General features: G+C 40.1%; 1 protein-coding gene across 2 annotated transcripts in view; it reads right to left on the minus strand.

The window, feature by feature from the left end:
* The window catches only part of SLC25A12 (solute carrier family 25 member 12), a 120,495-nt gene that overhangs the window by 48,671 nt on the left and 59,409 nt on the right, over window positions 1–12,415 (minus strand). For both annotated transcript variants that reach the window (XR_002725172.1, XM_023185930.1), the window contains exons 6-8: window positions 4,762–4,908; window positions 2,393–2,531; window positions 1,661–1,754 (exon numbers count right to left, since the gene is read on the minus strand). Coding sequence is in view for 1 of the 2 variants with exons in the window: in XM_023185930.1 (XP_023041698.1) it covers window positions 1,661–1,754; window positions 2,393–2,531; window positions 4,762–4,908 (380 nt within the window). In the remaining variant the exon portion in view is untranslated. The remainder of the gene's footprint in view (window positions 1–1,660; window positions 1,755–2,392; window positions 2,532–4,761; window positions 4,909–12,415) is intronic.

Here is a 12,415-nt window from a genome sequence, read left to right on the forward strand (position 1 = left end):
CAAAAAAAAAAAAAAAAAAAAATATATATATATATATATATATATATAACAGATGAATGAGATGTGGCCTGGTATTACATGTCAATCACCAAAGACTGGCTGATACTTAGTATCATCTCCAGTCCCACAACTCATTAGAAAGCCTGAAAGCAAGGAATCACCTATGAAGACCCAGCTTCTATTAGTACTCAGTTGTAGGGTTAACGCTCATTTTTTAGATATTATCATACTGAAAGAACTACTAGAGGTGACTTTTGAAAATCATGTCTCTTAATAGACTGTAAGTTGCTGGCCGGGCTCAGTGGCTCACGCCTATAATCCCAGCAGTTTGGGAGGCCAAGGAGGGGGGATCATGAGGTCAGGAGTTCAAACCAGCCTGGCCAGGATGGTAAAACCCTATCTCTACTAAAAATACAAACATTAGCTGGGTATGGTGGCACACGCCTGTAGTTCTAGCTACTCGGGAGGCTGAGGCAGGAGAATAGCTTGATTCTGGGAGGCAGAGGTTGTGTGGTGAGCCAAGATCGCACCACTGCACTCCGGCCTGGGCAACACAGCGAGACTCCGTCTCCAAAACAAAACAAAAACAGCCATAAGTCCCATTTCCCACAGATCCTTCTGGATGCCCATAGACAAGGGTTTTTCTTTTGGATTTGCGTGTGCTTTGTTCTTTTATGTTTATAAAGCAAAGACATAAAACATCTGAGCTTGTCTATGATGGTAACTCTGATGACAATGTCACAGGCATATCTCAAGAAAACGATACTCTCGGCCAGGCGCAGTGGCTCATGCCTGTAATCTCAGCACTCTGGGAGGCTGAGGTGGGAGAATCAGGAGGTCAGGAGTTTGAGACCAGCCTGACCAACATGGTGAAACGCTGTTTCTACTAAAAATACAAAAATTAGTTGGGTGTGCTGGCATGCACCTGTAATCTCAGCTACCCAGGAGGCTGAGGCAGGAGAATCGCTTGAACCTGGGAAGCAGAGGCTGCAGTGAGCTGAGATGGTGCCACTGCACTTCAGCCTAGGTGACAGAGAGAGACTCCATCTCAAAAAAAAAAAAGAGAGAAAAAAAGAAAGAAAATGATACTCTCCAATACAAAATGGCATATACTGTTTAGTGAAGGATCATTTACAGTGAACCAAAAAGATTACAAGATTCTTCCATGTATCTTAGTCTATTTTATAAAGTTAAAAATTTGGGAAAATTTCCACAAATCTCTTGAAATTAGTAACACCTCCAGAGAGCCCAGATTAAATCAATCTTTTTCCCTCCCTTTCTTCTTCTCACTTCCCTTCTCTTCTCTGTCAGATTTTTTTATTCTCCCATTTCCCTCTCTCACGCACCTCAACCCCTTACTCCCTTATCTCACCTCACTCCTGCCTCCTTTTCCCTACCCTTTCCTTCCCTTCCTTTCTTCTCTCCCTGTTCTCTCTCTCCTTTTCCCTTCCTCCATCTTCTTCTACCTCTATCTGTCTTCTTGTGTTTCTTTCTTCTCCTTTGTTACATCTGCTTGTCTTTCTTGGAATTTATATTCTGAATATCAACTATTCAAATACATGGAATAAACTCATGTTAGAAAGAACTAAAAGGACACCACAGCTTCACATTTTAGAGCTACTCTATAATAAATATCATGAAGAATTATTGAAATACTTACCCTGAAGCGTTATATAAGTCTGCAAGCTGATATAGAATATCAATTTCTAGTGGTGTGACTTGTCCATAGCGTATGGCACTCTGGGCAAATTCCTCTGGAACAGAGAAAGAAAAATGTTAAAGTCTTGAATGATTCTTAATATAAAACAAAGTTCTACCTTCACCAACTATAATACAACCTGAAAGCTACAGGCATTTTAGTATCACTTTTAAAATCTAAAATTGAATTTAAATATTTAAGTTCAACTATACAAGAATATGCATTTCTGAAGGCTAGTAAAAGATAAATTAACTTTAAGAATAAAACAATCTCTTTAGAATCTCCTCTTATCTTGCTTATTCACTTTGGTCTCCAGAGTTATAATGCAAAAAATGTAGGTGTTCTCCAGTCATTCAAAACATCCTAATATCACTCACCAAAAGGAGTAGGCTTGCCCATCTTTCTGTGGCAACTCCTTCCTAGTACAAACAAGCTGCTGCCACAGTGCCACTGACCTGTATGACAGATTGGGCCAAGGTTCTTTTCAAAACTGTCAAAGCCACTTTTCCATTCCTGACCTCAGTATCACATTAAATCCACCTGGATTTTTGGAGCCCAAGTAAAGCATACATATACATGGTAACATACTTTCTAGATCTGGCTTTAGAGTGGTAAGCTTAGATTAACATCATGCCTCAATGAAGAAAAGTGAAAATGCTGAGATCCTTATTTATATATATTTTAAAATCTTACCCTTTGTGACTTCAACATCTTTCCTTGTGCCAGCTAGAGTGCTATATATCTTACGAACAAGCTCCATGTTATTCAGTAAGGAGTTAAATGCATTGAAGTAGGAGAAGCTAACCTGGTGTGAGATACTTCCTCCAGCTGCCTAGAAAATGACAACACAAAAAGTTTAAAAAACAAACAAAAACAAAAAGACAAACATTTATGGACACTGTACTTTTCTCAAAGAGGATTCAAAGGAGTCTTCATTATTAAAATGATGCTAACAACCAGTCCATAAATACAAGGAAAGTATCACACTGAAACAGTGCATTGCATGTCCTCAGGGAAGCCTATGTAATTAAGGTCTGAAGGAAGAAAGCAACATCTGGAAGTTGGACTTCATGGTTCATCTACCTATAAGGTCAAAAACAACAAATATAATTATCACAGATCAAAACAATAGTTATTTAAACAGGATCTTCAAGACCCTCAACTGTGAAACTCTTGCTAGTCCTGGATAAACAAAACATCACTGTACAATCTATGGAACACTTTTTAACCTTGTTTTCTTCCTTCATACACATATACAAAACCCAACTGATGACTTTAAATTTTAAGACAATTTTATTACATCAACTTTTCCTAATTGTTAAGGCCATTGTTATAATTAAAATACTTAACAGTCTGTGCTAAGCTCTAAATTTGGATCATGAAGGATACAATTATCAAAAACTCCAAAAAATGTAGAAAATCTGGAGAGAATTTATTCACTGTTGAGTTATGTCTTCAATGGAATAGTGCAAAAGAGGCTCTCTCATGCATGAGATGGGGGGCAACGTAGTCTTCATTACCTCTGCAGGATGAAGAGGTAATTTGTTCTCTGCCTACCACTTGGACATAAACTCAAAAGAGAATCTTTTGCATAGTTTGCAAAAGCTTCATTCCCAAGCCACAAGTCAGAGGAACCCATATGACTGAAAACATTCTCCTTTAAAAATGCAAAGAAATGCTTATGTAAATACCAATGTGACAACTGTAATCATAAAGGTCTAATACAAATAGTGTAGGTAATGATGAGCAAATATATCCCACCCCACCACCCCTCACACACATGCCTTAACCTAAATACAGTTTATATTTGTGTTAGCCTGAATTTGGATATCAGCAACCCAAAAGTTGGACTCAAATTATTTCATATATTCCTCTGAGGATTAGAACTGGCTTTTGGTAAACTGAGGCTATTATAGTAGGTCTATCTAACCTAGTTGGAAAAGATTAAATGAGTCCCTTCCCACTAAGGTACTGAGTCCCTCCCTCTAGGGTTCTCTTCCCTTCTCCCTCCTTCCCTCCCCCTCTTCCCTCCTTCCCTCCTTTCTCTCTTCCTCTCTCCCTTTATCCCCTTCTTTCCTTCCTTCTTTCATTTTTTTGTTGGGGTATGAGGTGAGGGCAGGGGAGTGGGGGACTGTGTCAAGGAGGTGAAACGTGTAGGAGAAAGTGACATGCTCCATGTTCAGATTCACTGAAGAAAAAGAACAGAAGTTGATCTTTCTACCCCAGTCTAAATCAGGGATAATGATCTTCAGCTGAAACAACAAAGGCACTCATTGGCTTCCCTCCATTCAAAACAAGCAGTAATCAAAAACTTACATATAAGTACAATGCATGGACAAGAAAACGGGTAAGTGAGGAAAGTTTCACCACTCTATGTGAGGAAGTGGATGACATGAGTTTGCTATTGGTCCAGATGATTACTTTATAGAGATTAGCAGTTTGACAGAACAAAAAACTATGTCTGGTGCACACAGACTGAATGCACAGGTGAAGGGGCAGAGAGAGGAGTAGTGAGCCACAGAGACTGATGGCCACATACTTCCTCCATACCTTCTGCCATGGGTATGGTTATTAGAACAGTGCAGAAGCCAGTGACGATCCCTCCAGCAGATAGCACCCTGAGGCAACAAAAGAAGGAGCCATCTTTGTAGCAAGAGCTTGGGAGTCTGGTGGTGTGGAAAGAGGCCAAGATGAAGGCAGTAGTGTCTGGGAGAGTTATTGCCCAGTGGAAAAAGTAATTGCTCACCCTTGTCTATAAACTCTTGTTTCCCTTGAACTGGACTCTGTAAATGGAAATAAACAATTTGGAAATACATGAGAGCAAGATGGTGGCTCTGAATAAAGCTATGATCTGGGAAAAGATAACTCACCATCACCTCTACCTTCCTTACACACACACACATATACACATACACACGCACACACACACTTGTTTACTTTCTACCAACCAAGCATGAAATCTGAATAGTTGAGAGTCATATGAGTCCCTGGAGGCAATCCAGGACTCAATGGATCAAAAGGTTTGAGGAAACAGAAAGTTAAATAACTTGCTTTTTACTTACTGAAACTAAGTTCTCCTCCACAAAAGGAGTAAGCATGTGAGATCTAATGGTAACCATGATGTCACTGAAATCCAGACCAGAAATCATGCCACTTTTGCTTTTGTCTTTCAGTGCAAAGGCTTGTCTTGCATGTTCCAACTGTAGCTCCTGTGAGGAAATTAGAAACAGGGCATTAAGCTGGTTAAAACATTCCAAGTACATGGTCTGGAAAGGAAGGAAGGACAGATATCCTTCCCACACATGTACTTACTACAAAACAAACAATGCACAGATCTGAATTTATAACAAAGCTTTTAATTTCTTTGAAAAAGCATGTGCTTTCTTAAAAATGTACTACACATTACTCCTCAGGAAAAAGAATGAATGAGAGCATGTCAATAAAGGAAAGGTAGGAAAAAATAACCCTTAAGATTTTACTTGACAAGTTTTCATTACTGAAAACAGAGAATAATGTTTTCGGTGCTTCATTTCAGCCTTTAAAATATACAGTAATTTATCTCTCCTGCTTGAAGGCTTACCTGTCATCAAAGAGTACTTCATGAATTAAGAGTTTAGGTTCATTTTCAGTTTTTCAATTTTAAATGTTGCAATCAAAGTCTCTCTCCCTCTCTCATTCTATAAATGAATTAGAGACCATTTTTTCAAACAAATTTTTCAAATAAACTCTACCAACTGGTAAGTGCAATACTCAGTCATTCTAAAATGAAAGTCAAGAATAACAAACTGCAAAAGTAGTGTTGAGCTATCACTGGCTCTGGGCACCGTTACTCATAAACTGTAAGACAGTCCAGAATATCTCTGAACTTTTGAACTATTGGGCAATCAAACTTTGTAATAAGTGATATCCACAAAAACAACAAAATGTGCCAGCAATCCCCTGTATATCATATAAAAGTCAAAATCAGAGCATTTCTGTTGTGGGGATCCATGACTAAATCCAAAAAACTTGTTAGCAAACATAATAATGGTGTTGCTATTGGATGCCACCGTCATACTCTTTGCAACTCTGGAAATAATAGTCATCTCTAAGTATATACATATTATTTAAAGATGAGATTACATAATTTTCATTCACATTTACTTATCAAAGACTACAAATTAATATTGCTTTACCTTTTCCTGACATTAAAAATGTTTTTTATAGAAGTCTCACCATTTTTATTTAATTATATTTCCTATGGACTTGTGATAACTCACTCCATTTTCCCATGACCTCAGTTCCAACCACTTCACCCTTCAAATAAAGTGTATACATCTACATCATTAGATGGATTGAAAATGGTCCCCATGGCAAAGATATTCCTAAAGAGCATCAAAAGCAAACACAGGTTCACCCCCTGTATTATATACCTTTCTCTTTCCTTCTACCTCCTTTCTATCTCTTTCTTATGTCTTTTTCTTCCCTATATGTCTTAATCTCCCAGAAATATCAAATGGTAGCCATGGGTACAATTTAGCCTTATTAATAACACTCAGTACTAAAGAAGATGTGGACCTTTACCTTCAAGATGAAGCAGAACGCTCACTGAAGGAGTAGTGTTAGTAGAATAGATTGTCTGTTTTCTAAAAGGTCAACAGTTAAAGGACTCTTATTTATCTTTTAAAGACATATTTGAAGGATTACAGATGAAAAAATCATAGAGTGTGTGCATCTGGCTTCCAAATGATCCTGCAGGAGGCAGGGTGAAGGGTATACATAAAAAAGATTGGCCAAGAAGTGGTAATTATTGAAGCTGGTTATAGGTGCAGGACGTTCATTACACTATTCTCTCTGCTTTTGAGTATACTTGAAGTCTTCCAAAATAAAAAGGTTTTAAAAAATAAAATTAATGACTTAAAAATGAGAAGTTAAACACAGAAAAAAAAGGAATTACATACATGCGACTCTCAGTTTACATAGTATAATTAAAACATCAGGGTATAATAGATATTGTAAAATAGCCTCTGTAAATGCAAGGAAAACAGTGAGAGAAAGAGAGAGAAAGTAATCTTTGGAAGAATCTTAAACACTAGTCAGGCAGACATTTCCTTTTTTAAAAAAGTCAGCTCTCAAATCAAATGCATATATTTTCAACTTTTCAAGTTTGAGATTTTTTTTTTTTTTTTTTTTGAGACGGAGTCTCGCTCTGTCGCCCAGGCTGGAGTGCGGTGGCCGGATCTCGGCTCACTGCAAGCTCCGCCTCCCAGGTTCACGCCATTCTCCTGCCTCAGCCTCCGGAGTGGCTGGGACTACAGGCGCCCGCCACCTCACCCAGCTAGTTTTTTGTATGTTTTAGTAGAGACGGGGTTTCACCGTGTTCGCCAGGATGATCTCGATCTCCTGACCTCGTGATCCGCCCGTCTCCGCCTCCCAAAGTGCTGGGATTACAGGCTTGAGCCACCGCGCCCGGCCCAAGTTTGAGAATTTTATAAGGTGAATTAGATAAGCACTAACAGGGAAAGTGTTAGAACAAGCACTGGCATCTCCAAATACCCACACCTAAAGCCCACAATTTCAAATCTGTGATCGTCCTAATGAAGAAAAACAATACTGTGGGCTTATAAAAGGTAAAATAAATAAATCCTGGGTTTAAAAGGTAAGTAGGTAGGTAGGTGGGTGGGTTGATAGGAGAATTAAAGGGAAGATAAAGAAAGGCAGTTATGCCGAAGGGAAAGATCCCATGCCCTTGAAAATGCATTTCATCTAATTATGAGATGAAAATTAGCAGAACTTCAGAAACAGTGTGACTTTGGATGAGACTGAACTTGTACATTTAACTCCACTGTCTTCCAAAACGCCACTCTTCACTTAAATAACAATAAAAGAACAAAACAAAATAAAACAGAAACGCAAGGACAAAGACAACAGAAAAGAAGATAACAACTATATTTTTAAGATCAGAAAGCAGAAAAGCAAATGACCACCGACTTAATGGACTCAAAAAAACTAAGCAGAAAAAGCCAAAAAGGAAACCAATGTACATGACAGGACCCCCAAAAGATTCAGTTATTAGCTGCATTGGTACCTCTGGAAGTGATAGTGAAGGTAGAGCTGAAAACAAGGGGCTTAAATGGAAGTCTGTTTAAGAAACAGTTAGTTACCTGCCTTACTCCAAATAAGGCCTCCACCCTTTCCCAACCTTGGCAGAAGACTAGAAGTCTACTGTCTGAGGAGTTTAACAGAGGATCTCTGAACCAGCATAGACTACACACAGTTGAGAGGGAGAATACTACAGTGAAAAAAGGTAATAAACTGAAAGTCCTTCTGCAAAATTGAACATTGAGACCTCCAACTACTTATTACTCAGCAACCAAAACATCAAAAACCAGATTTAATATTCCCGATTGGAGACCAGATAATTTTTCCCTGATTCCCTAATCCGAAATAAAAGACCTAGCCTAGGCAACCTGGCAAAACCCCATCTCTACAAAAAATACAAAAAATTAGGCGGGTATGGTGGCACACGCCTAGAGTCCCAGCTATTCAAGAGGCTGAGGTGAGAGGATCGCTGGAACCTGGGAAAGCCAAGGCTACAGTGAGCTCTGATCCTGTCACTGCACTCTAGCCCAGGCAAGACACTGACTCAAAAAAAAAAAAAAAAAAAAAAAAAAAAGGCTGAGAAAGCAGACACTATGCGAGAAGAAAGCTTTAAAAAAAACAACAACAAAGAAACCTGTCTTTAACATATTTGAAGAAGTGAAAGAAAAGAGTACATCCATGAAACAAGAACAGTATGCTATTTTTTAAAAGGAATATTCAGAAAAAACAAAAAGAGCTCCTGAAAATTAGAAATACAGCAGAAATACAAAATAGAAGGCTCAGAAGGAAAATAGGAGAGAAAAGAAAACTAAAAGGTCATAAATGTAACATTTAATAGTCTTAGAAACTAAGAAAATACAATAAGAAAAGTAATAAAATTTTCAAGAATTGAAGGACGTAAGTTTCCAGATTAGAAAAGCCCAATGAATGAAAAGCCCAGACCAATGAATAAAAATAAACTCACATCAAGGAATACCACCATGAAATTTCATAAACACCAAAGAAAAGAAAAAAATATTAAAACACTCCAGAGTCGGGGTGGAAAAAGTTTCAAGACTAAATCAAGAATGAAAATGGCACTGTGGCAACACTGGAAACTAGAAAACAAAAGAGCAATGCTTTCAAAATTATAAGGAAAATAAATTCTTACTAGAATTCAATAACCAGCCAAACCATCTTAGTGTAATGGTGGAACGAGAGGGATATGTTTGTTTGTTTGTTTGTTTGTTTGTTTGTTTGTTTGTTTTGAGATGGAGTCTCGCTCTATCGCCCAGGCTGGAGGGCAGTGGCCTGTCCTTGGCTTACTGCAACTTCTGCCTCCCAGGCTCCAGAGATTCTCCTGCCTCAGCCTCCCAAGTAGCTGGGATTACAGGCACCTGCCACTACACCTGGCTAATTTTTGCACTTTTAGTAGAGACGGGGTTTCACCAAGTTGGCCAGGCTGATCTTGAACTCCTGACCTCAAGTGATCAGCCCACCTCGGTCTCCCAAAGTGCTGGGATTATAGGCATGAGCCAAAACACCCGGACTGTGTGTTTTTTGAGACAGGGCTCACTCTGCTGCCCAGGCTGGGGTGCAGTGGTGGGATCATGGCTCACTGCAGCCTCTACCTCTCTGGGCTCAAGCGATCCTCCCACCTCACCTCCTGAGTAGCTAGGACTATAGTCATGTGCCACCACACCTGGCTTATTTTTGTATTTTTTGTAAAGATGGCATTGTGCCATGTTGCCCAGGCTGGTCTTGAACTCCTTCGCTCAAGAGATGTGCCCACCTTGGCCTCCCGAAGTGCTAGGATTACAGGTGTGAGCCACTGCCCTCAGCTAGAACAAGAGGTTTTTACATATGAAAAGTCTCAAAAATATTTTATTCTACTTTCCTCAGGAAGCCACTTCAGGAAGTATTCTACCATAAATAAGTAAACTACCATAAAAGAAGAGACAACATGCAGCAAACAGGAGGTTCAACGTAACAGAACGGCAAATGGATTCTCCAAGATAAAAGTGAAGGGCGATCACAGAATTACTCCCATGCAGCAAGCTTACACAGTCTGGCTTCTGGCCCTGAACTAGGTCAGGAAGCAATAGGAAAATGGTGCAGGTGCTGTGGAAAACAGTCAGGTGGTTCCTCAAAAAGTTAAACAGAATTACCATATGACCCAAAAATTCCACTCCTATGTATATGGCCGACAGAACTGAAAACAAGTATTCAAACAAATATTTGTATACATATGTTCACAGCAGCACTATTCACAATAACCATAAGGTGGGAACAACCCAAAGGTCCATCAGCTGATGAACGGATAGACAAAATACAGTACATTTGTACTATATTACACAATGAAATAGTATTCAGCCCCCAAAAAGGAATAAAGCACTGGTATATACTATGACACAGATAATTCTTTTTTTTTTTTTTTTTTTTTGAGGGAGTCTCGCTCTGTTGCCCAGGCTGGAGTGCAGTGGCCGGATCTCAGCTCACTGCAAGCTCCGCCTCCCAGGTTTACACCATTCTCCTGCCTCAGCCTCGGGGTAGCTGGGACTACAGGCGCCCGCCACCGTGCCGAGTTAGTTTTTTGTATTTTTTAGTAGAGACGGGGTTTCACCATGTTAGCCAGGATGGTCTCGATCTCCTGACCTCGTGACCCACCCATCTCGGCCTCCCAAAGTGCTGGGATTACAGGCTTGAGCCACCGCACCCGGCTGACATAGATAATTCTTAAAAACATTATGCTAAGTGGAAAAAAAAAAATGATGCAAAAGTTCATATTGTTTGGCCAGGCATGGTGGCTCACACCTGTAATGCCAGCACTTTGGGATGCTGAGGTGGGTGGATCACCTGAGGTCAGGAGTTCGAGACTAGCCTGGCCAACATGGTGAAACCCTGTCTCTACTAAAAATATATAAAATTAGCCAGGCATAGTGGCTCACGCCTGTAAACCCAGCTACTCAGGAGGCTGAGGCAGGAGAATTGTTTGAACCCGGGAGGCAGAGGTTGCAGTAAGCTGAGATCGTGCCATTGCACAGCAGCCTGGACAACAAGAGCGAAACTCTGTCTCTCAAAAAAAAAAAAAAAAAAAAAGTTCATATTGTACAATTCCATTTATATTAAATATCCACAATAGGTAAATCCATAGAGACAGAAAGTAGGCTGGAAGTTGCCAGAGCTCGGGGGAAAGCAGAAATAGAAAGTGACTGCTTAATGGACAAGGTTTCTTTTTGGGATGATAAAAAATGTTTTGGAATTAGATACAAGACACTGTGAATGTACTAAATGCACTAAATTGCGCACTTTTATTTTTAGTATTTTGTAGATGGAGTCTCGCTCTATCACCCAGGCTGGAGTACAGTGGTGCAATCTCAGCTCACTGCAACCTCCACCTCCTGGGTTCAAGCAATTCTCCTGCCTCAGCCTCTCCAGTAACTGGGATTACGGCACTTGCCACCTCGCCTGGCTAATTTTTGTATTTTTAGTGGAGACAAGGTTTCGCCATGTTGGCCAGGCTGGTCTTAAAGTCCTGATCTCAAGTGATCTGCCCGCCTCAGCCTCCCAAAGTGCTGGGATTACAGGCGTGAGCTACCACACTTGGCCTAAATTGTACACTTAATTTAATTTGATTGATTTTATGCAAATTTTACCTCTTTTTTTTAAAAAAGAAAGAAAGCTCCTAGAGAGCTCCAAGAAGATGAAATTAACAGAATACCTAATGTGTTTTAAACGTATTAAAAAGAGATCTTAATAATAGGGCCAAGGTTTGAGAATGACTTAGTATTAGTACATAGAAAACTAAACAAATGAAAACTAGAAACTCCAAGAACAATAACATTAAGCCAGGTGCGGTGGTTCACACTTGTAATCCCAGCACTCTGGGAGATCAAGGTGGGCAGATCACTTGAGGCCAGGAGTTCAAGACTAGCCTGGCCAACATGGCAAAACCCCATCTCTACTAAAAATATAAAAATTAGCCAGGCGTGGTGGCACACTCCTGTAATCCCAGCTACTCGAGTGGCTGAGACATGAGAATTGCTTGAATCAAGAGTTGGAGGTTACAGTGAGCCAGGATCACACCACTGCACTCCAGCCTGGGCGACAGAGCCAGTCTCAAAAAAATATATAATAGTAATAACTTCAGCCACCAATAGTATTTACAAAATTCTAATAACTCATAGGATTACTGACCTAAGCAGAATCATGACATAATTATATTAGGGGGAAAGGGGACAGAAGTCCAAGTCTGTGATAGACAGGGAGAGGAGAGAGATGAAAGAACTAGCTTCTTTTTTTGTTTTTGTTTTTTGAGACGGAGTCTCGCTCTGTCACCAAGGCTGGAGTGCAGTAGTGCCATCTCAGCTCACTGCAAGCTCCACCTCCCAGGTTCATGGCATTCTCCTGCCTCAGCCTCCTGAGTAGCTGGGACTACAGGTGCCCGCCATCACATCCGGCTAATTTTTTGTATTTTTAGTAGAGACGGAGTTTCACTGTGTTAGCCAGGATGGTCTCGATCTCCTGACCTTGTGATTCACCCACCTTGGCCTCCCAAAGTGCTGGGATTACAGGCGTGAGCCACTGCACCCGGTCGTGAAAGAACTAGCTTCTAGGCCGGGTGCGGTGGCTCAAGCCTGTAATCCCAGCACTTTG

The sequence above is a fragment of the Piliocolobus tephrosceles genome, chromosome 11 (genome assembly GCF_002776525.5).
Source record: "Piliocolobus tephrosceles isolate RC106 chromosome 11, ASM277652v3, whole genome shotgun sequence".
In the NCBI taxonomy this organism is placed as follows: Eukaryota; Metazoa; Chordata; class Mammalia; order Primates; family Cercopithecidae; genus Piliocolobus; species Piliocolobus tephrosceles.